At 53.9% G+C, this 22,662-nt stretch overlaps 2 protein-coding genes across 9 annotated transcripts in view; one reads left to right on the top strand and one right to left on the bottom strand.

Moving 5' to 3' along the window:
• Grin1 (glutamate ionotropic receptor NMDA type subunit 1) overlaps nt 1-21,343 on the top strand; it is a 26,919-nt gene extending 5,576 nt beyond the window's left edge. The window contains exons 3-21 of one of the 8 annotated variants that reach the window (NM_001270606.1): nt 12-188; nt 1,990-2,052; nt 2,996-3,096; nt 7,929-8,050; nt 8,123-8,297; nt 9,482-9,626; nt 9,724-9,807; nt 14,061-14,202; nt 14,285-14,412; nt 14,658-14,822; nt 14,897-15,015; nt 15,131-15,243; nt 15,320-15,468; nt 15,575-15,732; nt 15,904-16,065; nt 16,474-16,583; nt 16,667-16,812; nt 18,065-18,175; nt 20,444-21,343. In NM_001270606.1, coding sequence (NP_001257535.1) covers nt 12-188; nt 1,990-2,052; nt 2,996-3,096; nt 7,929-8,050; nt 8,123-8,297; nt 9,482-9,626; nt 9,724-9,807; nt 14,061-14,202; nt 14,285-14,412; nt 14,658-14,822; nt 14,897-15,015; nt 15,131-15,243; nt 15,320-15,468; nt 15,575-15,732; nt 15,904-16,065; nt 16,474-16,583; nt 16,667-16,812; nt 18,065-18,175; nt 20,444-20,512 — 2,439 coding nt within the window. In that variant the 3' untranslated portion in view covers nt 20,513-21,343. Of the gene's footprint in view, nt 1-11; nt 189-1,989; nt 2,053-2,995; nt 3,097-7,928; nt 8,051-8,122; nt 8,298-9,481; nt 9,627-9,723; nt 9,808-14,060; nt 14,203-14,284; nt 14,413-14,657; nt 14,823-14,896; nt 15,016-15,130; nt 15,244-15,319; nt 15,469-15,574; nt 15,733-15,903; nt 16,066-16,473; nt 16,584-16,666; nt 16,813-18,064; nt 18,176-20,087 lie in introns of all 8 variants that reach the window. The other 7 variants (NM_001270602.1, NM_001287423.1, NM_017010.2 and 4 more) reach the window with 7 other exon arrangements.
• On the bottom strand, nt 21,336-22,662 carry Lrrc26 (leucine rich repeat containing 26). Its single transcript, NM_001014053.1, has 2 exons — nt 21,854-22,662; nt 21,336-21,777 (listed from the first exon to the last, which is right to left on the bottom strand). Exons 1-2 carry the CDS (start codon nt 22,536-22,538, stop codon nt 21,458-21,460), a joined length of 1,005 nt encoding a protein of 334 aa, NP_001014075.1. The 5' UTR covers nt 22,539-22,662; the 3' UTR covers nt 21,336-21,457.

Below are 22,662 nucleotides of genomic sequence, written 5' to 3'. Positions count from 1 at the left end.
CCCACCCACAGAGTATCCACCTGAGTTTCCTTCGCACGGTGCCGCCCTACTCCCACCAGTCCAGCGTCTGGTTTGAGATGATGCGAGTCTACAACTGGAACCACATCATCCTGCTGGTCAGCGACGACCACGAGGGACGGGCAGCGCAGAAGCGCTTGGAGACGTTGCTGGAGGAACGGGAGTCCAAGGTGAGGCCCTAGCCCTGAAGAGGTCCTTGTCCAGCAGGAACAGGCGGGCCGTGCCATATCTGTGGCTCCTTGTGAACACTCTCTCTCCATCCTGCATGCTCAGTACCACTGCGTCTGGCGGCGCCCGCCCCGGCCTGTCCTCGGCTCATTTCACTTGCTTTTGCCATTAGTCGAAATCTCCTTCGTGTCAGTCCCTGCTGCGCGAGGGCTGGACCACCTGGAGCTCTGCAAACACCCCTATCCCGCCCCCAACCAGCCTCAGGCCTCCCTAGCCCCAGCTGAGGCCCCAGTTAGACTCGACTCAGCCCCTCTCTGCCAGATGCCATCTACCTTTCAGGAGCACCCTCTACGGCCTCCTCCACAGAGCACAGGAGTGCAATCCATGTCTCTCACCAAGGCCAGATCCATCTAAAAGCCTGCTGCCTCATGGCTGCTCATGGCCCTAATTGAAGCCCCGCCCATCTGCAGCCCCTCGGCTACTCAGACTTACACTGTGCCCCTCCCCTTCCCTCCCACCTCAGAGCTTAGCTCTGCATCCCTCATGGGACTATGTAGACACTGATCTCAGGATACACATACACTCCCATCTCAGCCTGGCCCTCAGTGTGTGGAACTGCCAGAGACCAGAGCCAGGATTTGAGGTAGAGGGGGTCCAAGCGACCCCTATGCCCTTCCTTGCCAACACCTGTCCCCTGACCCCCTCAGTCCCAGGACACAGAGCACCAGAAGCAGCTGGTTGGTGCTTTTCAGGTTGCAGAGAGGAGGAGGCCCAGGCTGGGGAGGGGCCCCAAAAGACAGATGGGGGAGGGAGACGGGTGGGAGCATGTTCTGCCTGCAAAATCATAGCTGGCCTCATCATACTTAGCACCAACCATTGTCCCCCACACCCATAGGCCTCTGGGGGGACTAGAGGGCATGGGTTGGGGGTGGGAGTTCAGGCTAGAGATAGGCCCAGGTGCATCTTTTAGGGTGGTCCATTGAGTCTGGGAAGGAGGGCTGGTTATTAACACCAAGGGCTCCCCTCTCTGAAGACAGTCCCATCCCAGCTCCTGGCTGGTTCCTTCATACTTCTGCTGTGTCCATCAAAGCCACACATACTACCAACCCACTCACATGTTCATCAGCCTGACCTCTGCACACCCACCCACCTGCTCACACACACACACACACACACACACACACACACAGAGGCATACGCACATTCACACACACGCACATGCTTAATCTATACAGCCTGCCCGTGCATCACAGACTGTCACAGATTTACCTGCAGGAGAATATCACCTCTGCAGGCCTACACACATATATACACTCAGTCTCAGACACTATTGTGGGCATGTGGGTGTGAGCACTCTGGTTAGTGAGAAGAGAACAGGAGGGAGGAGTTGGGGGAGGAGTGGGAGGGTCATAGGGACAGGGCCCTCTTTCATTAAGAACTGATTCGGGTGGGGGTGGGTACTGCTGGGGCCACACAGCAGGTGCATGACAGGGGTGGGGGGTGGCAGGCGGGACTCTCAAGGGTGGTGTGGACAGGGCTGCCCTCTCTCCTGAAAGAGACTGTTTCCAAGAGTATAGCTCCAAGGCAGGGAGCCTCTGTGGCCCTTGCCCCTGTGTCCCCTCCCCCCTCAACTCCACCCCTTTCCTTAGCCCCACCCCGGGTCTCGGTGTTTGCGAGCTCCAGGTACGTGCCCGTCTGCAGACGTGCCGAGGAGGTGGTGTGATTGCTTTAGCGCCGTCATTTTCAACCGTTTATAATCTTCTTCTGTGTCTGCATATTTTCTCTGTGCACATTATTCATCAGAGTAAAAAAAGGAACTATGAAAACCTCGACCAACTGTCCTATGACAACAAGCGCGGACCCAAGGTATATATGCATGGACGTGCACGCCACCCACCGACTAGCGAGCCCCGGCCTGCGGTGCCTCAGCCACTGGGTGCTTTCTGGCCCCACCGCGCCGAGCCGAGCCGCAGGCCTGAGCAGTGAGGAGAGACAGGTGGTGAGGCAGGCAGCAGGCAGGCAGCAGAGGGCAGGGGTGAGCGGTGTGGGTGCCCATAGCCCACCCGCCGTGACCCTGGCCCGCATCCACAAGACAAGCACGGTCACAGGAGGCGCTGCTCTGGGAAGTGCATGAATCTCCAGGTCCGCCAGGGTTTCCTAGTGGAACCCAGGGAGGGAGCCTGCCCACCTGGTCACTTCAGAGTTTGGGCCGCTCCTATAGGAGCAAGAGGAATCAGGTCTGAGCTGAGATCTCCCAAGGTTTTGGAAAAGTCAGCCCCATCTCTGTTCCCAGTTGCATTCCAAAACTTTTCTATTTCCTGTTCGCTGCACGTCTCTTTCTAAGTCTCGGTCCACTTCAGCTTGCATGCTCAGTGCAAAAAAAAAAAAAAAAAAAAAAAAAAGAAAAAAGAAAAAAGAAAAAGAAAAAAAGAAAAGAAAAAGAAAGAAAGAAAGAAAGAAAAGAAAACCAAAAAGCAAAAACAAAAGCAAAAACAAAAAACAACCAAAATCAAAACAAAAACAAAAAACGAGGACAGGAGTCAGATGGAAAGAGAGACCTGGAGAAGGCAGACTGAGAAAAGAGCAGAGCTTGAGAACAGGACATCCAGCAGGCTGAAGAAGAGACAGACAGCAAGGACAGGCCAGCGCAGAGTGAGGAGGCAGGCTCACAGGGTAGGTGGCAAGGACAGGCCAAGGCAGCTCTAGTGAAGCTGCCTCGGGGCTCCTAGCAGCTTTGGCCCCACTCTTGCCACTGAGGCACAATGTTCCCTTTCCCAACTGCCTGCTAATGCTCCTGCTCACACCACAGGCAGAGAAGGTGCTGCAGTTTGACCCAGGAACCAAGAATGTGACGGCTCTGCTGATGGAGGCCCGGGAACTGGAGGCCCGGGTCATCATCCTTTCTGCAAGGTGAGTAGGCTGGCTTCCTCATCTCATCCTTGTGATTCTGTCTGGGGCCCAAGTCCACCCTCTGGACTAGGTGTGGGGCACTATTGGGCAAAATGAGCTTCAATCCGAAAAGCAAAAACAAAACAAAACTTCACTCGGGGCTGGAGAGATGGCTCATTGGGTAAGAGCACTGGCTGAGGACTAGGGTTCAGTTCCCAGCACTCACATACACGCAGCTCACAACTGTCTGTAGCTTCCAAGGCATCTGGCACTCTCACACAGACATGCAAACAGGCAAAATACCAATGATGTGAAGTGAAAATAAATGTCTTTAAAAAAAATAAGAAGATTGGACTGGAGAGGTGAGCAGCAGTCAGGAGCACCAGCTGATCTTCCAGAGGCCCCCGAGTTCAATTCCCAGCAACCACATGGTGGCTCACAACCATCTGTCATGGGATCCAATGGATACCCTCTCCTGATGTGCATGAAGACAGCTACAGTGTCCTCATACATGTAAAATAAATAAATAATTATTTTTTAAAAAATAAGATCTTCGGGGTTGGGGATTTAGCTCAGTAGTAGAGCGTTTACCTAGGAAGCGCAAGGCCCTGGGTTCGGTCCCCAGCTCCGAAAAAAAGAACCAAAAAAAAAAAAAATAATAAGATCTTCACCAAGGACAGCCCTACACCATCCTGCCTTCCTCCTTCTCTCCTGGGGCCCAGCCAACTCTCCATCCTCTGCTCGTTCCTCCCTAGGGTCTCCCCCTTTAGCAGTCGAATAGGACCATCTGCCATTTGCCTTAACTCAGCTTTGGGGAGTTGGAGGTTGGAGATACAGTACTAGGAAGCCCCTGGCCTGGAGACATAGATATATAAATATTCTGAGGGCCGAGGACAGAGAAGGAGCCTAGCGAAAGTCACACGCAGGTGAACAGATGAGACAAAACCACTGATGTGAACTCATGAAAAACAGGCTGGTTCTGGAAAGGGCCTTCCTCCCAACCCATTTTAATATTGTGAACGAGCACATAGTAAAATCTCCCTGTTCACAAACAACTAGGAATTCTGGCAAAGGGGAAGACTAGAGCCTAGGACACATGGAAAGGAAAAATGGGAAGCATGGTGTGGCAGCCTTAGAGACAGCAGAGAAGACTAGGTGGAACCAGTCCAGTCTGCCACAGCACATCATCCAGCTTTGGGGAAATACCCTGAATCCTGCTGTTGTGCTGGCAGGAAAGGGATGACCAGATTCAGGAGCAGGATACATATCTGTTTGCAGATTTGGTCGACAGACAGATGTACACTTCCCATGTTCACAGATTGCAGGGGAGGGCAGCCAGGATGCAGCCTGAAAAGCAGACCATATCTTCACTCAGATGGTAGGGCTGGAACCAGCTGCCCCTCTCTGAGGGTGATAGCGGTCAGATGTGGTGTTGAGTAACAGCCTCAGCTTCACCAACCCCGCAGGAGTGTCAGGAAGCAGGCGCCAATTGCACCACTGCACACCCTGCAGAGCCATGGACCAGTTGCCTTGGCTGTTCATCCGACTCAGTGCTTCTCAACCTTCCCAACGCCGAGACCCTTCACTACAGTTTCTCATGTCATACTGATCTCCACCAGAAAACTATGTCATTGCTGCCTCATAACTATAATTTTGCTACTGTTATATAAATTGTAATGTGAATACTGATACCTGACCCTGAGAGGGGTCTTAACCCACAGGTTGAGAACCACCAATTCTAATGGCATACTTCGGGTGAGGGATGGTCCAGGGCTCCTAGAGAATGGATTAAAAATGCATCCAGACCTAGGAAGCGCAAGGCCCTGGGTTCGGTCCCCAGCTCCGAAAAAAAGAACCAAAAAAAAAAAAATGCATCCAGATGATGTGGCTGCTCAGTCGCTCAGAGCACCTACCTTGCATTAACAATGCCCTAGGTCCAATCTTCCGCACCCCATAGAGCCAGGTATTATGGTGTGTACCTGTAATCCCAGCCCTCCAGAGGCAGAAGGGTCAAGAGTTCAAGATCATCAACTACCTGGCAAGTTCAAGGCTAACTTTGGCCACATGAGACCCAATCACAGGGAGGGAGAGAGGGACGGAAGGAAAAAGTGAGAGAGAAATGTGTCCAGAAAAGAGAGCAGGGCAGAGAAGACCCTTGGAAAGCAAGCTCAGCCCTGGTTGACCAAGGAAAGCCATGCTCAGGAAATCCCCACCATACCCTCTTATCTTCTGATTGTTTATGCTTCTCATCATAGGGCTTGAAGGAGAGTTGTTCGGTTTGGGTAAACGAATGTTCGGGATGGTGGGCAAGTGAATTAACACAGAAGTCCAGCAAGTCCTGAGGAAGTCAGTTTCTCAAAGCATCCTTACTCACTAGCAGGCAAAGTCAAGTACATCTGCTTGACTTCCGTCTCATAATGCGGGCAAACAAGACACAAGGCAGATCCCACCACATCCAGCAGAAGAGTGGACACTTGCTACTTCCTGGCTAATAATCTCCAGAGCTAGCCACTGCAGCTGAAGGGAACCTCCCCTTTCTTGGGACATAGGGCAAGAAGGGCCTACTCTATGTTGCTGACCCAAGGGTCAAAGACAGGCTTGCCAAGCATGGCTCTCTCACAGAGTCATCGGAAGGAGGGTCATGGTGGTTAGAGATACTAATATGTATGTGGGTGCCTGGACACCACCCACCAAGCACACAGCACTCGCATACCAGCGTGCACACATTGGCATGCTCCGCATTCCTACCGTTTGTATACCTCACGTGAATATACTGCATGTTACATGTATGTTGTTATAGCATCCACACTGCTTTTTAAACATCGGAGAGCCTGTGGAACCCCATGCTTATGCATGCCAAGTGAGTAGGTCCCCACTGCTGAGCTCGTCAGCCCTCCCCACACTTTAGCCCCTTCTTCATGATAGAGTTTGTTTTCCAGACTTCATTTGTCCATAGGATATGCAGAGTTCATCTCCAAAGCTTTTCAGTCTTTATTCTCCTCACCCTGTCTTCACTGGCATCACTAGTTCTGTAAAATGGTCTGCTGAGGTTTGACGGATTGATCAGATCTCCTATCTCTAACAACTTCATTGATCACAGCCATTCTACCAAGCAACATTGTATAACTCTGAGTTGTGCTGGGAAGATGGGGTCCTCTGTCAGAGTCGGTGGGTAGAGCTGACAACAGATCTGTTCCTGGGCATGTGTGGTGCCGGGTGATCCCCTCCATGTTCAGTGCACAGCACCTCAGTCACATCTTATTCTCTATTTGTTTTGAGACAGAGCCCCTCTATGTCCTTGAACTTGTTGCGTATACCAGCCTTGAACTTGTGGAGCGTAATCTGCCTCTACGTCCCATGTGGTGGGGTTAAAGTCATATGCTACCACATTTGACTCTGGTATATATTCTTGTTGAAGTACTACCTAGGTTGGTGTGTCTGTGTGTGTGTTACTTACATCACCAAGTTAGTCATTTAGAGCATTTATTTTGGTTAATTAATCATTCAGAGAGTTGGGAGCTGGCTTCTCGGGGGAACTGGGGACTTTCTTAGTTATGAATCAACTGGCATAAAAAGAAGTCAGTGAGGCTGGAGAGATGACCCAGTGCTCACAGAGGACCTAGGCTCAGTGCTCAGCACCTACAGTGACTCACAACCCTTCATAACTCCAATTCTAGGAGATCTGACATTGTCGTCTGACTGCCACAGGCACTAGGCACTAGTTTAGTGCACATAAATGCACAGAGGCAACACTAATACACATAAATAAATTTGAGATAGCATTTTTTTTCTTTTTTTCTTTTTTCTTTTTTTCGGAGCTGGGGACCGAACCCACGGCCTTGCACTTGCTAGGCAAGTGCTCTACCACTGAGCTAAATCCCCAACCCCGAGATAGCATTTTTTTTCCTTCGGAGCTGGGGACCGAACCCAGGGCCTTGCACTTCCTAGGCAAGCGATCTACCACTGAGCTAAATCCCCAACCCCCGAGATAGCATTTTTAACAAAGAAAATAACCCAATATTAGGTAATCCACGTGGCTTCACTGTACTTTTCAAACATGTGCTGGTGAACCAAAGTGCTAGTCATGGTTGGGCTTTGAACAGAAGAGTCTGACAGGTGCAGGGTAAGGACAGGATCCTCACTGGCTATGGGAAACCAGAAAAACCCCAGAGTCGTGGCTATGACCTGGCAGCCCTAGTCTTAGGTGATTAGGTCCCCTGTTTCACTGTCTATAGGAATTACTTATGAGGATATTTCAAGCACTTAGGACATGGCCCTGTAAGGTGAGGCTTGTCCTGGTGGCCCTGGTCTTGGATGTCAAGGGGTTATACCTACCCTGGGAGCAGTCTCTCTTCTGCCCAATAGTATCTTCAGGATGCTCAGCTAAAGCACTAGGTCCTACTCAGCCCAGGGCCCTTACCTAGTCATTTCACACCCTCCAACAGAAGTACACAAGGCTTGCCTAGAGCTCACTGGGTCACACACAGGAGCTGAAGTGGACTACCTACCACAGACCCTACCCTGCCACTTACCTCTATGTAGCCTGACCCTTAAAACGTCTTCCTGTAAGGTTGTGGAGATGGTTCCAGCATAGTGTTTGGAACAGAGAGCATGTGCCCAACAGTGAGCCATCAAGAGTTCAGGAAGTCATCTCGTACCCTATTCCTGCCTCCTCAAGGCAGGAGCCCAGCGATTTAAGATTGGGAAGGTCCTGGGTCCCGCCTGTTCTCCTATACAGACCGCCAGGTCTGGCTGCAGGAAGGGTTGTGGGCATAGGGACGCTGCCCAGAGCAAATGCTGGGGCTGGGGTAGGGAGACTGGAGTCCTGGCTCGTCACCGGGTCTGCCCCACAGCGAGGACGACGCTGCCACAGTGTACCGCGCAGCCGCAATGCTGAACATGACGGGCTCTGGGTACGTGTGGCTGGTCGGGGAACGCGAGATCTCTGGGAACGCCCTGCGCTACGCTCCTGATGGTGAGTGCTGGGCTGTGGGGTTGCCTGGGACTGTAGGCCTGTCCAGTCTCTAAGCTGCAGGGTCCCCTACAGGCATCATCGGACTTCAGCTCATCAATGGCAAGAATGAGTCAGCCCACATCAGTGACGCCGTGGGCGTGGTGGCACAGGCAGTTCACGAACTCCTAGAGAAGGAGAATATCACTGACCCACCGCGGGGTTGCGTGGGCAACACCAACATCTGGAAGACAGGACCATTGTTCAAGAGGTGGGCAGGGTTGCTCTCAGTAGGTGGGGGAATAGGCTGTTCTTAAACAGGGGTGGGGATGGGTAGGGGGTGTTTCACTCTTTCAGGGGTGGTCCAGCCGTTCCCTATCTAGGACATGTTATATGGTTAGTCACCTCCATCGCAGATCCATATTCCCAGTACCACATCTTCTGTCTTTATTAGTACACTGTCGCTGTCTTCAGACACACCAGAAGAGGGCATCAGGGGGGCTGGAGAGATGGCTCAGCGGTTAAGAGCACTGACTGCTCTCCCAGAGGTCCTGAGTTCAATTCCCAGCAACCACATGGTGGCTCACAACCATCTGTAAAGAGATCCGATGCCCTCTTCTGGTGTGTCTGAAGACAGCTACAGTGTACTTATATATAATAAATGAATAAATCTTAAAAAAAAAAACAGTTTAAAAAGAGGGCATCAGATCTCATTACAGATGATTGTAAGCCACCATGTGGTTGCTGGGATTTGAACTCAGGACCTCTGGAAGAGCAATCAGTGCACTGAGCCATCTCTCCAACCCACATCTTCTGTCTTTCCCGTGGGATGTTCTAGGAACTCAGAAATTCAGAGTAGGCATCCATGGACAGTAGAGATTAAGGCTGACCGAGGGAATAATGGCTGCAGGACCCCAGAGCCACTGTCAATGGTTTCCTATGTATCAGTGCGGTTACAGGCTGCATACACATGCCAGTGAATGCACAGGAACTCGGAGGAACATGACATCTGAATGCTACAAGCTCACTCAGAGGAGTGACCCTATACTTCAGTTGCATGCACACAGGCTCTCTGAAATGCTCCACTGAGCAAACATACAGCCAGGCAAGCCACCCAGGGGCTACAGCTAGGTACAGGCTCCGTGTACGTCCCCTATTTGATGGCAAATGGGCCTGAAGTTCTCTGAGCTTCTGCCTTCCCTGTAAAACTGGGATGGCAGCTGTGACAATCACATGTCCCAATCCAGAGAAGACTTTGACATGGCTTCAGATGCAGTAGCTGTCCATCTGGTGCTGGCAGGCACACACCATGTCCTCCACTCAGTGAGGAGCTACCTACCATCTGCTAATCTTTTCCTTTCTCGAGACTGGGGCAGAAGGGATGGGAGCTTGGGCCACTCAGAAGCCAGTAAGGATGGGTGTTCTTGTCAGGTCTAAGCTAGCCTCTCTTCCCAGGGTGCTGATGTCTTCTAAGTATGCGGACGGAGTGACTGGCCGTGTGGAATTCAATGAGGATGGGGACCGGAAGTTTGCCAACTATAGTATCATGAACCTGCAGAACCGCAAGCTGGTGCAAGTGGGCATCTACAATGGTACCCATGTAGGTGGGGGTCATGAGGGGGTGGGGGCTGGGGCCTTAGGGTCCTGGGGCCAAGACCCCTGCGTGGCCACCCTCCATCTCATACTCCCACCCCCAGGTCATCCCAAATGACAGGAAGATCATCTGGCCAGGAGGAGAGACAGAGAAACCTCGAGGATACCAGATGTCCACCAGACTAAAGGTGGGGGACCCCGCTGATGTACCCCAACATCCCCATCTATTCCTTAGGCCAGGAGGAGAGGGGATGAAGTCCTAGAGCACAGATAGAGGAGGTGCGGTCGTGCCAACACCTGGCTCTGGCAGCCATGGCAGAGGAAGCAGGAGTGGAGGTGGGGAAAAGAGGAGCAGCAGTTTCTGCCCCACAGGGTCTTTGCAGGACTCCATCCTGGACCAGCTCTAGTCAGTCCAAGGAGAGCAGGGAGGCAGAGGGACAGTGAGTGTGTGCTCTGGGCCCCAGTGCAGAGCTTAGCTTAGAACTTACTGTCTAAGTGTCCCGTTTCTCCTTGGGTATCCAGGGAACCCCTTCTTGAGCTGGCTTCCTCCTCTATAGCCTCTCCTCAGCCTGATTTGCACTTTCCTTGGGTTCATCCATGGCCCCCTCCCTCTGCCTAAGGGCTATTCTCTGAGTTCCTCTTCACCGTGAGCCACAGCACTCCCGGCTCTGATACTGTAGATCACTGAAGGCGGGCTCTGCACTGCCATGTGCCTAGCCAACCTTCTCTTAGTGTTTTCATCAAATATCTCAACTCTGCTAACTCTGAGCTCACCCCTGCAGCGGGGCCACTGTCTCACTCTGCGGTGAGTACCTGCCTGCATCTCTTATAGGAGAGCGAGTGTCACCTGGTGAAGCCCATGTGGTATCTGTTTGCAGTTCAGGCACCTGATGTTGAGAAGTCTGAGAGTGCTGGGTGGTGTGGCACGTCCTTTAATCCCAGAGGCAGAGACAGATCTCTGTGAGTTCAGGGCCAGCTTGGTCTACACAGCTAATTGCAGGACAGCCTGGGCTACACCAAGAGACCCTGTCTTGATAAACCAAGGGGCAAGGGGGGCTGAAGGCCGTAGCCAAGTACCAATAACCAGAAGGACCCATCCAGGTGCCAGTGGCTGTCAGGATGTCCCGCCTCACTGGTCGGTTCAGTTTTATTCACATGTAAGAATGTTTTACCTGCTCCTATATGTGGGTGCCATGTGCTTTCCTGGTGCCCAGACTTCAGGATAGTGGATTGCCTGTAACTGGATGGTTGTAAGCCACCATGCAGGTGGTGCGAACAGAAACTGGGTCTTCTGTAAGATCTTCAGGTGCTCATAACAGTCTAACCCCCTCACTAATTTTTCGACAGCACTAGCAAATATACTTATGTAATAGAATATATGAATATGGTCATGCCTCCTTCCCTTGACTTTTCCTTCTCAAGACTCCCAGTGACAGGTTCCTCCTCCACGGCCTGTCACCACACCTTGCCTTGCTGTCCACTCCTGCCTGGGCTCCCCTCTGTTCTTTGCATCTGATGCAGACCCTTGGCAACTGACTGCATTCCACTCTGACATCACCCAGATGTCTACCTGTCCCCGAACTATAAGACTGTGGACCCTAAAGAACAGGGAGTGAGAATGTCAAGGCTGAAGTCTAGGCTGCAGAGGTGCCCTTGAAAGAGAAACATTAACTAGGCATGTTGGAGCATGCCTTTAAACCCAACACTTTGGAGGTAGACAAAAAAGAATCAGACATTCAAGGTCTTCTTCAGTTACCTAGCAAGTTGTGGCCAGCCTTGACCCTGTGAGGCTTTCTTTTTTGTGGGGGAATGTGGAGAAAAAGAGTTCATTTGGCTTAGACCTCCATATTGTGTTCCATTATTGAAGCAAGTCATGACAGGAACTTAAACTGGGCAGGAACCTGGAAATAGGAGCTGATGCAGAGGCCCTGGAGGGAGGGGTGCTGCTTACTGGCTTGCTCCTTGTGGCTTGCTTTGCCTGCTTTATTGTAGAACCCAGGACCACCAGCCCAGGGTGGCTCTACCCATTATGGACTGGGCTCTCTCTCATTCAATGGCTGATTAAGAAAATGCTTTACAGGCTGGCCTACAGCCTAATCTTATGGAGAGATTTTTTTCTATTTTTAAAAATTAATTAATCATGTATTACATCCCAACTGTACTTTCCTTTTTGTCTATGAGGCCCTGTCTTAAAAAAGAATTGAAAGAAAAGAAAAGCATGCCCGGCAGTGGTGACACACCCATTTAATTCTGGTACTCAGGAGGCAGAGGCAGACAAATCTCTGTGAGTTCAAGGCCAGCCTGGTCTACAGAGCAAGTTTCAGGACAGTCAGGGCTACACAGAGAAACCTTGTCTTGAAAAAACAAAAAACAACAAACAGGGGCAGGAGAGATGGCTCAGTGGTTAAGAGCACTGGCTGCTCTTCCGAAGGTCCTGAGTTCAAGTCCCAGCAACTACATGGTGGCTCACAACCATCTGTAATGGGATCCAATGTCCTCTGCTGGTGTGTCTGAAGACAGGGACAGTGTACTCACATACATAAAATAAATAATTCTCTAAAAAAAAAAAACCCAAAACAAACAATTCTGAGATGGTAGGACACACCTTTAATCCATGTATTCAGGAGGCAGAGTTGGGTGGATTTCTGTGAGTTCAAGGCCAGCATATTCTACACAGCAAGTTCCACATCAGCCAAAGTTATATAGCCAGAGCTACAAGATGCTGACTCAAAAAAAAAAAAAAAAAAAAAAAAAACAAACGTATGCAAGTGCAAGGCCCTGGGTTTGGTCCCCAGCTCCGAAAAAAAATATGGGGACTGGTAAATAGCCCAGTGAATCACATGAGTTTGGATCCCAACACACACGTCAAAATCTGGACATGGCTGCACACTGTACTCGGCATAACCCTGTCCTTGGTGGGAGGAGTGGCCAGAGACAGGTTGGTCACCAAAGCTCACTGACTAACCAACCTAGCCAATTACTGTGCTCCAAGCTTAGAAGAAGACTTGTCAATAATAATAACAATAAGAATTAAAAAAACAAGGGGCTGGGGATTTAGCTCAGTGGTAGAGCGCTTCCTAGCAAGCGCAAGGCCCTGGGTTCAGTCCCCAGCTCTGAAAAAAAGAAAAAAGAAAAAAAAAAAACAAAAAACAACAACAACAACAAAAAAACAAAAAACAGTGGGACTGGAAACATTGTTCAGTGGTTTAGAGCACTGGCTGTTCTCCCATAAAACCTGGGTTAAAGTCCCAGTACCTACCCAGCAGCTCACAGTCATCTGTATCTGTAGATCCAGGGTATCTAATGTTCTTTCTGGCCTCTGTGGGCACTGTATGCACCTGGAGTACAGACGCCCATGCTGGCAAAACACTATACACTGAAAATAGTAACAAATAAATCTTTAAGATAAAATAGGGGCTAGCACAATATCCTCTCAGAGGTTAAGAGTACTTTTTGCTCTTCCAAAGGACCTGGGCTCAATTCCCAGCACCCACATGATGTTCACAACCATCTGTGGCTTCAGTTCTAGGGAGTTTCATGCCTCCTGATTTCTGTGGGCTCCTGCATGTATGTGATACACACACATACACTCAGGCACACACACACATTCACACACACATACACACACACTCACACACATACTCAAACTCACAAACACACACTCACACACAAACACACACTCACACACATAAAATAAAGATAAATACGTAAATAATAAGAGTGGTGGAAAAAGGGGCTGGGGATTTAGCTCAGTGGTAGAGCGCTTGCCTAGGAAGCGCAAGGCCCTGGGTTCGGTCCCCAGCTCCGAAAAAAAGAAAAAAGAAAAAAAAAAAAAAAGAGTGGTGGAAGAAGACATGGGACATTAACCTCTGGCCTCCATGTGCATTTTCTCACATACATGAATACACGGAAACACATACATACATACATATAATCATGACTTAAGGGTAGTTTTTTAAAAGACAAGGATCAAAGACTGAAGGTGACATACCAGGGGAGGCCAGGGTGTCTTTGGAAAGGACACAGTCTTTCTGCTCCCTGCTTGGTCAGAGAGAGTACCTGGTTCACACTCACTGCCCAGCAGTGCTATGATGGAGTAATGTAGATTGCAGTCTGAGGGGAAGGGGCCATGGGGGAGGACACAGATTTGCAGGAGGCATTTTTGAGGAGTCAGGGCAGATGTCTGGGGATGTCTGTGCCCTGCTTCAGCACCCCACCCCCAGTCCCTAAGACCCGGATCTGTTCCCAAGGGCAGCAGGCAGGCAATGCCAACCATGTCAGAAGGATGTGGACTGGCTGACAATCAGGGGAGGCTTTAGGCTTGGGATTTGACACAGCCCTGGAAAAGCATGAAGAAAAGGGGTTGCCATGTACTGAGAAGCCGGCACCCAGAGACAACCAGGGCCAGGCGGTCCAGGCTAGTTCTTATCTTTCCGTGCAGATAGTGACAATCCACCAAGAGCCCTTCGTGTACGTCAAGCCCACAATGAGTGATGGGACATGCAAAGAGGAGTTCACAGTCAATGGTGACCCAGTGAAGAAGGTGATCTGTACGGGGCCTAATGACACGTCCCCAGGCAGCCGTGAGTGCTGGGCAGAGTGTGGCAGGGCAAAGGGTTCCAAGTCAGGCACCCACGGTTAACATCCCTAACTGCCCACCCACAGCACGCCACACAGTGCCCCAGTGCTGCTATGGCTTCTGCATAGACCTGCTCATCAAGCTGGCGCGGACCATGAATTTTACCTATGAGGTGCACCTGGTGGCAGATGGCAAGTTTGGCACACAGGAGCGGGTATGGAGTGGACAGCAGGGGTAGGGCCTGGAGTGAAGGGATTGCTGGGAAGGTCCTGTGAGTGAGGTGGATTAGATGGAGCGTTTTTTAGCAGGGGTCTGTTGGGTGGAGCTGGGCTTTAGAGGTGAGCCAGGTGTGGAGCAGGAGACAAGCTCGCCGTGTCCTAGGTCTGCTATAATATAGTTCTTGTCTCCAAGGGGCGTGGCCATGCCATCTGCAGCCCCACCGGTTCCGTCTCTTTGCAGGTAAACAACAGCAACAAAAAGGAGTGGAACGGAATGATGGGCGAGCTACTCAGTGGCCAAGCGGACATGATTGTGGCACCACTGACCATCAACAATGAGCGTGCGCAGTACATAGAGTTCTCCAAGCCCTTCAAGTACCAGGGCCTGACCATTTTGGTCAAGAAGGTAGGCAGGGACCAGGTGGGGATGGGATGGGGCGGTGGATGGCCCTGGTGACACTGACCCTTGGTCACTTGTAGGAGATTCCCAGGAGCACACTGGACTCATTTATGCAGCCTTTTCAGAGCACACTGTGGTTGCTAGTAGGACTGTCAGTTCATGTGGTGGCTGTGATGCTGTACCTGCTGGACCGCTTCAGGTGAGCACCATGCAGACAGCCAGACCCCTCCATGTGTAGGGAGGGCAGAACTGGGTAGGGCCGGGCAGAGCTGCCTCTCCTGTCCTCTCTCCCGCCTTCTCTTTGCACTCCGCAGTCCCTTTGGCCGATTCAAGGTGAACAGTGAGGAGGAGGAGGAAGATGCACTGACCCTGTCCTCTGCCATGTGGTTTTCCTGGGGCGTCCTGCTCAACTCCGGCATTGGGGAAGGTGAGGCTAAGCCCAGGGCCTGTGTGGTGGCTGCATTCCCTGCTTTCTAGGAGCTGACCCAAGTCTCTGGCCACAGGTGCCCCCCGGAGTTTCTCTGCACGTATCCTAGGCATGGTGTGGGCTGGTTTCGCCATGATCATAGTGGCTTCCTACACTGCCAACTTGGCAGCTTTCCTGGTGCTGGATCGGCCTGAGGAGCGCATCACGGGCATCAATGACCCCAGGGTGAGGCCCCTGGGCTGGGGGTTGGGGGAAGGGAGGGGCGAGAGGGAGTGCCTGTTTCTTGTGAGGCTTGGGGAGCAGCCATGAGCTGAGGTCTCTGTCCCTGCAGCTCAGAAACCCCTCAGACAAGTTCATCTACGCAACTGTAAAGCAGAGCTCCGTGGACATCTACTTCCGGAGGCAGGTGGAGTTGAGTACCATGTACCGGCACATGGAAAAACACAATTACGAGAGCGCAGCTGAGGCCATCCAGGCTGTGCGGGACAAGTAAGCAAGCAGACCAAGGGCTGCCCTGGCTGGGGGGGGGGGGACAGTAAAGGGACAGGCAAAGGGGAGCCCATCACCCAGGAAGCACAAGCGAAGACTGTCTACTGCAGTGTGAGCAGGGTGGGGTGAACGGGCTACTCGGGGCTCCTTTGACTCTGCTCCTGCCGGCAGCAAGCTGCACGCCTTTATCTGGGACTCGGCCGTGCTGGAGTTTGAGGCTTCACAGAAGTGCGATCTGGTGACCACGGGTGAGCTGTTCTTCCGCTCAGGCTTTGGCATCGGCATGCGCAAGGACAGCCCCTGGAAGCAGAACGTTTCCCTGTCCATACTCAAGTGAGTCTGCCCCATGCTGGAAACCTCCTCTCCCTTCTCCACTTTGTCCCAAGAGCCTCCCACAAGGTTATGAGTCCCCCATGCCCCAGCAGCAGCAGCACACCAAACTACTCCACCCCAGCTGGCAACTGTTAACTAGATACTGTATCACGTGGTACAACAGCCTTCAAGGATCCACTCCACCCAAACCAGGCAGCAACCCCATGGCAGAGCCTTCCCGTTACCAGTCCAGTTGAGGCTACAGGCCTCCCCGACTCCAAAAGGCCCACTTGGACTGCAAGTCCTGGTCCACGGTGTTGCCTCTGCTGTGAACCCTGCCCACTTCCAGTCCTCCCCCTGAATGCCTCGCCCATTCCCAGCCCCACCCCTGCTTCCAGCCCTGCCTTTCCTTTCCCCTTACTTACCTAGGTCCCATGAGAATGGCTTCATGGAAGATCTGGATAAGACATGGGTTCGGTATCAGGAATGCGACTCCCGCAGCAATGCTCCTGCAACCCTCACTTTTGAGAACATGGCAGGTGTGCCTTTCATGCTGCTGTGACCCCGGGATGGATTAGGGGCTTTAATCTCTGGGCAGGCAGCTGAAGGTCCCTTCACACAGGGGTCTTCATGCTGGTGGCTGGAGGCATCGTAGCTGGGATTTTCCTCATTTTCATTGAGATCGCCTACAAGCGACACAAGGATGCCCGTAGGAAGCAGATGCAGCTGGCTTTTGCAGCCGTGAACGTGTGGAGGAAGAACCTGCAGGTAGGACAGGCCACCCTCCGAGGCCTGGCGTCCAGGGCCCCGCCAGGCCACGGCCCTACTCTATCCCTACAGGCCGTGGCACTGGCTCTGGCTCATGGGCAGGACTGGTGCTAGGAGCCATGGCCAGGGGCAGTGGTGAGTGTTCCCAAGGCACAGGGGCAGCACAGGCAGTGGCTGCCAGCAGGTGGCCACCCACTGCCACGCTGGGTCAAGGGAAGCCATGTACCCTGCTTCAAGCCTCTGCCTGGCCCCTCTGTCTCCAAGGTCAGCTACTGGCACCCAATCCATAGGAAGGCAAACAGGCAGGGTAAGACAAGGGCCCTCCTGTGTATAGCACGTGAATGTGAGATGCACTTAGCCCTCTATCATCCAAGCACCTCTGACACCATTTGGGGACCCCTTTTCATGCTGTGTCTTGCTTTGTGATTCCAAATCTAAATGGGGCTGATCTGCCTCAGGCCACATCCATGTGGATTTGTGGTTTGCAGGAATGAGTCTGCATGTGGGATGGTCAGAGTCCACCAGGGAAAGGGACAGGGTGGGCAGTGAGGCTCAGAGGCCTGAAGACTAGTGGCCAATGATTAGGCTCTGATTCGTCTCTTCTCTTTCTCTGGGTGTCTCCCTGTAGCTGTGTTCTGAGCTGACATTGACATTGAAATGAGGGCTGTGGGCGGACAGGGCTATGGGAGCCCCCACACCTCTCATCCACCCATTCTTGCTTTTGGCCCTACAGGTCCCCTGGGGACCTGGCCACAACTGTTCAGGGCCATGCTGGCCATCTGACTCCAGGCCAGCGTCCCCGGATCTGCCTCTGTCTATCACTCCAATTCCAACTGGACACTTCCTCGGGTCCTTGGCCCTTTCCTGGTGTGCGCCCTTTGGGGTCAGCAGCCTCTGAACAGAAAGGCTGGTGTGGCCTGAGGGGAAGCACTTCCTGTCCTCAGGGGCTCCTCCTCCTCAGGATGCCTTCAAGCTAGGGCCACCCAGGAGCCAGGGAGCAGGCGGACATCCCAGGAAGAGTGCCATCAGGACCCCAAGCCCAGACCCAGCACAAGCAAGGACAGGCCCAACCCCGGGCAGAAGAGGCCACTCTTGAAAGTCTGGCTGTTGGTCCGTCTGTTGAGCACAGTGAGGCAGGCAGGAGTCAGGGCCTGAGTGACCGGCCAGGCCTGGCAGCGGCCCCAAGGAGCAGGCAAGGGCAGGTGTGGCCGCCACGCTTAGCTGTCTAATCGCTTATACATATTCATTTTAGGATAGAAAGAGTGGTAGAGCAGAGCCCGACCCTAAAAAGAAAGCCACATTTAGGGCTATCACCTCCACCCTGGCCTCCAGCTTCAAGAGACGTAGGTCCTCCAAAGACACGGTAAGGGGAAGAGCACCCCAGTCCCGCGTCTCTGACTCCTCCCTTGCCCCGTGTCTGTCTCCCTCTCCCTTACCATCCCACCTCTGCCCCATCTTCAACCCTGGCCATCTGTGCCAAGTCCTTCACTCACCCTCCACCCATTAAAGGGTGCTGTCCTTTAGAACGCTCCAGACCTCTCCTCAAACCCTCGCTGGTCCTCAGCTTCCCCATGTGTCTCCACGTTAGTCTGCCCACCTCTCTCCCCATGCCATGACCCACACACCATCTGGAAGCTGTGTCATGTTGTTGGTCAGTCAGTCAGCCTCACTGCCTCTTTGGGCTACCCGGACCCTGGGAACCAGAGTAGCCCTATCCCAGGTTGCCCCTGCCAGGAGGCCACACCACGTCTGTTTCATCCCTGTTTCTCTTGCCTCTACACGGGGCTTGATGCCTTCGTTCTTGCCCTGCAACAGCCCTGCAGGGCATAGCTGTGATGTCCCATTCCGTCCGTCTGTCTGGCCACTGGCCCCGCCCCCCAGACACCTGTCTCACCTGTCTCACCAGAGCCATGCGTGTTGCATCTTCCATGTGGTCTCTGTGTGGGCCGGGGGCTGGGGGCCGGGCCTGGGTCCATCTGGGTGGACGACTGGGGCCCAGCATTGGCACTGACCCTTGGTCACAGGGAGACTGCCAGGTGGGGAGTGGGGTGTTGCCGTGTTGAACAGGTCCCCGATGGAGGTATGGCAGCAGCGAGTGCCCAGGTGATCTGAACATGGATAGGGTATCCTTGAAAGTACTGGGGCCTGAATACCTAAGCAAAACAGGTTCTCAGAAGGAGGCCCAGGAGGGGGAGGCTAAGACCAGTGCTTCAGCTCAAACCCCCAAGCACTGCCGCAGGCCACTGTCAGAGTCAGACCTCCTGCCTTCAGAGTCAGAACCCTGTTCCCGGCCTTGGGCAGTACATCATCGCACCAGGAATACACACTCAGAAGAAAGCTTCCAACAGACTCCCCTTTTGCTAGAGTCACGCTGGTCTTACTGAGTTATCCTCTAGCCCACAGGAAGCCCTCTTACCAGTGGGGAGTGTCACCCACAAGGGGCTGGTGTCCCACAAGAAATCTGATTTTGTAGTTAGACTCCTATGCCCAGGAAGAAAGACATACAGACAGGATTTGGCATGAAGCAAAATGCCAAGTTAAAAGTACTAGAGACCCACAAGGACCTTAAGTCAGAAAGAGTGGATGAGGAGTAAGGATCTATGGTTTGCACCAACTTGAGGCTCCAGGAGCTGGTGCTGACACTATCTGTAGGGTCACCCAGACCAGGGAAAGTGGACAAGGTCTATGCTACAAGGTCTGAGCCAGAATCCCCATAAGGAGGCACAAGGGAGGGAGAGCAGGGCCAAGGGAGCTGTGGGCTGGAATTTGTATGGGAAGGGGAAATCTGACAGAGAAGATGATCTGTACTTGGGGGGGCCAGGTGGCCAAAGTGGGGCAAGTGGGTGGCAGGCCATTTTCAGTGGGTGTCGCTAAGTCTTGAGGCCCCATCTGGAGCTGGCCAGGTACAACTCAGAGATCTACATGGTTCCTTTCTGGGGACTTGCTCTCAGTTCAATCTTTACCTGAGCCTCCCTGGGCACCAGGGACCCGTTCTTCCGGGCCATCTGGAGCTGGCCCCACCCTGCAGGGTTGACCTCTGGGGGCCTGGGTGGGGGAGGACAGCCCAGCTCCCACCCTGTCTCTGGGCCTGGGTGCTGTTCAGAGGGAGGACGGGGTGGGGGCTCCTTTGGGTGGGGTGGGGTCGGTCCAGCTGCTGAGATCCTCTGCCCCTGTCCTGTGGCCGGTCCGGGCCAGGGCAGCACTGGGCGCTCAGGGCTGGGATCCCTGGTGGCCGGCGGGGCCAGCAGGTATTGATTGTTGGTTCTTATTTATAGAGCACCGGGGGTGGACGCGGCGCTTTGCAAAACCAAAAAGACACAGTGCTGCCGCGACGCGCTATTGAGAGGGAGGAGGGCCAGCTGCAGCTGTGTTCCCGTCATAGGGAGAGCTGAGACGCCCCGCCCGCCCTCCTCTGCCCCTCCCCCGCAGACAGACGCACGGGACAGCGGCCTGGCCCACGCAGAGCCCCGGAGCACGACGGGGTCGGGGGAGGAGCACTCCCAGCCTCCCCCAGGCCGTGCCCGCCTGCCCACCGGTCGGCCGGCTGGCCGGTCCACCCTGTCCCGGCCCCGCGCGTGCCCCCGACGTCGGAGCTAACGGGCCGCCTTGTCTGTGTATTTCTATTTTACAGCAGTACCATCCCACTGATATCACGGGCCCGCTCAACCTCTCAGATCCCTCGGTCAGCACCGTGGTGTGAGGCCCCCCGGAGGCGCCCACCTGCCCAGTTAGCCCGGCCAAGGACACTGATGAGTCCTGCTGCTCGGGAAGGCCTGAGGGAAGCCCACCCGCCCCAGAGACTGCCCACCCTGGGCCTCCCGTCCGCCTGCTCTGCTGCCTGGCGGGCAGCCCCTGCAGGACCAAGGTGCGGACCAGAGCGGCTGAGGATGGGCCAGAGCTGAGCCGGCTGGGCAGGGCCACAGGGCGCTCCGGCAGAGGCAGGGCCCTGAGGTCTCTGAGCAGTGGGGTGAGGGGCCTAAGTGGCCCCGGTCGGAGGAGTCTGGAGCAGAAATGGCAGCCCCATCCTTCCTCCAGCCACTACCCCAAGCTACAGTGGGGGCCTATGGCCCCAGCTTGCTAGGTCACCCCCGACCCTTCCTCCAGCGCCTGCTCTCTGCAACTTGATTTCCACCTCTCTCCTGCTGCACCACCCTCCCACGACATTTCCCCACCCCATTCACTGGGTTGTCTCTGACCTTTCCCAGGGCTAGCCTTCACTGCCCTAGTGGCAGTGCTTCAGGGGTGCTTTCTGGCTCCCAGACATCTAGGGCTCCAGACTCCAAGAGGGCTGAGCCTTCTCTTCTGTCCGCAGCCACAATAGGCTTCCTCAGACGCTGGCTCGTGATGAGTCCCGCACCTTGGGCACCAGGGAGCGCCATCTGCCTCCCAGTCCGGTGTCACTCACCCCACTACCTTGTACATGACCAGCTCTCCCAGTGTCCCAGTGTCTGCCCCAGGGACACCGGGCGCGCACAGCCACCCCTAATCCCGGTATTCAGTGGTGATGCCTAAAGGAATGTCAGAAAATTTCCGGGTTTTGTCTATTGTTGACGCCTACAGGGAATGTGAAGGGAGGATCGGGGATTTGGGGACAGTTTTCAAAGTGCGGGATGCTACAGGAGCGCTAGAAACAACAGCGGAACCCTTAGGCTTGGATAGCTGTTGTTGTAGGGCTCCCAACATCCTCCAGGGAGGCTGGGCCCTCGGGGTCTGGCTGTCTCCTTATTAAGTGGCGCACTGTGGTGCGGCGGCGGCGGCGCCGTGCACCACAAGCAGTGAGTACCGAGCCCAATGCCAGGCAGATGGCTAAACTGGCAAGGAAAGAGGCCGGCCCGAGAGCATAGACCACCGCCAGGTCTCGCGCAGCGAGTGACTGCGTGCACTGTTTGAAGGCGTTGTCCGGAAAGTCTGTCAGTAGGTTGAGCGTTTGAAGTTTTGGAGACACACAGAGCAGGGTCTCAGTTTCTGCGGGACACAGGAGCGGCGTCAGATGGCAGCAGTGGCAACAAACATCATCCGCCCTGTGCCCCAGATGGCTCACCTGAAGTGGGACGCGGGTGCTTACGCAGCCAGGTGCAAAGCGGGCGCAGCGCGCAGCTGCACGCCCAGGGGTTGCCATGCAAGCGCAACACGTCGAGGGCAGGCAAGCTATTCAGCAAACCCGCCTCGAGTGCCGATAGTGAATTGTCCTGCAGGCTGAGCACCCGCAGTAAAGGGAGCGGGCCCAGGATCGAGGGCTCCAGGAGTGCCAGCCGGTTACCCGCTAGGGAGAGGAAACTCAGCGCTCGCAGAGGCGTGAAGGTGCCAGGAGACAGAGTTTCCAGCTGGTTGGAGCTCAGGTCCAGCCGTTGCAACACTCCCAGACCCCAGAAAGCTCGCGCGTGCACCGACCGAAGCCGGTTCTCCCGCAGGACTAGGTATAGCAGTGCGCCTGCATCGGCGAAGGCACCTGGAGGTAGTGTGCTCACTCGATTGCGATCCAGCAGCAGTGAGCGTACTTGCCAGCTCAGGCCCGCCGGTACCGCGGGCAGCGCCAGCGCGGAGCAATTGGCCTTGCCTCCTGGTGAACATGAACATGCCTCGGGGCATACGGGGGCCACCGGGGATTTGGAAGGGTCAGTTCCAATGTGCTCCTGGGTCCAGACTCGTCTCCACGACAACAGCAGCAGCAGCAGCAGCAGCAGAGAGAGTTGCGGCGGAAGCCGCGAGAAAAAAGAACCCCTCATGGAGGCAGCTCGAGAACAGGAGGGGACCTTGATCCCTGTGTGGCTTCGGAGTTCAGGTGACCCAGAGCTTGTCCCTGCCTCACCTGCACAAGTATTAACTCTCCCGCCCTAGCAAAACAGTTTC

The sequence above is a fragment of the Rattus norvegicus genome, chromosome 3 (genome assembly GCF_036323735.1).
Source record: "Rattus norvegicus strain BN/NHsdMcwi chromosome 3, GRCr8, whole genome shotgun sequence".
NCBI lineage: Eukaryota > Metazoa > Chordata > Mammalia > Rodentia > Muridae > Rattus > Rattus norvegicus.
This window is presented reverse-complemented; position numbering and strand designations above follow the sequence as displayed.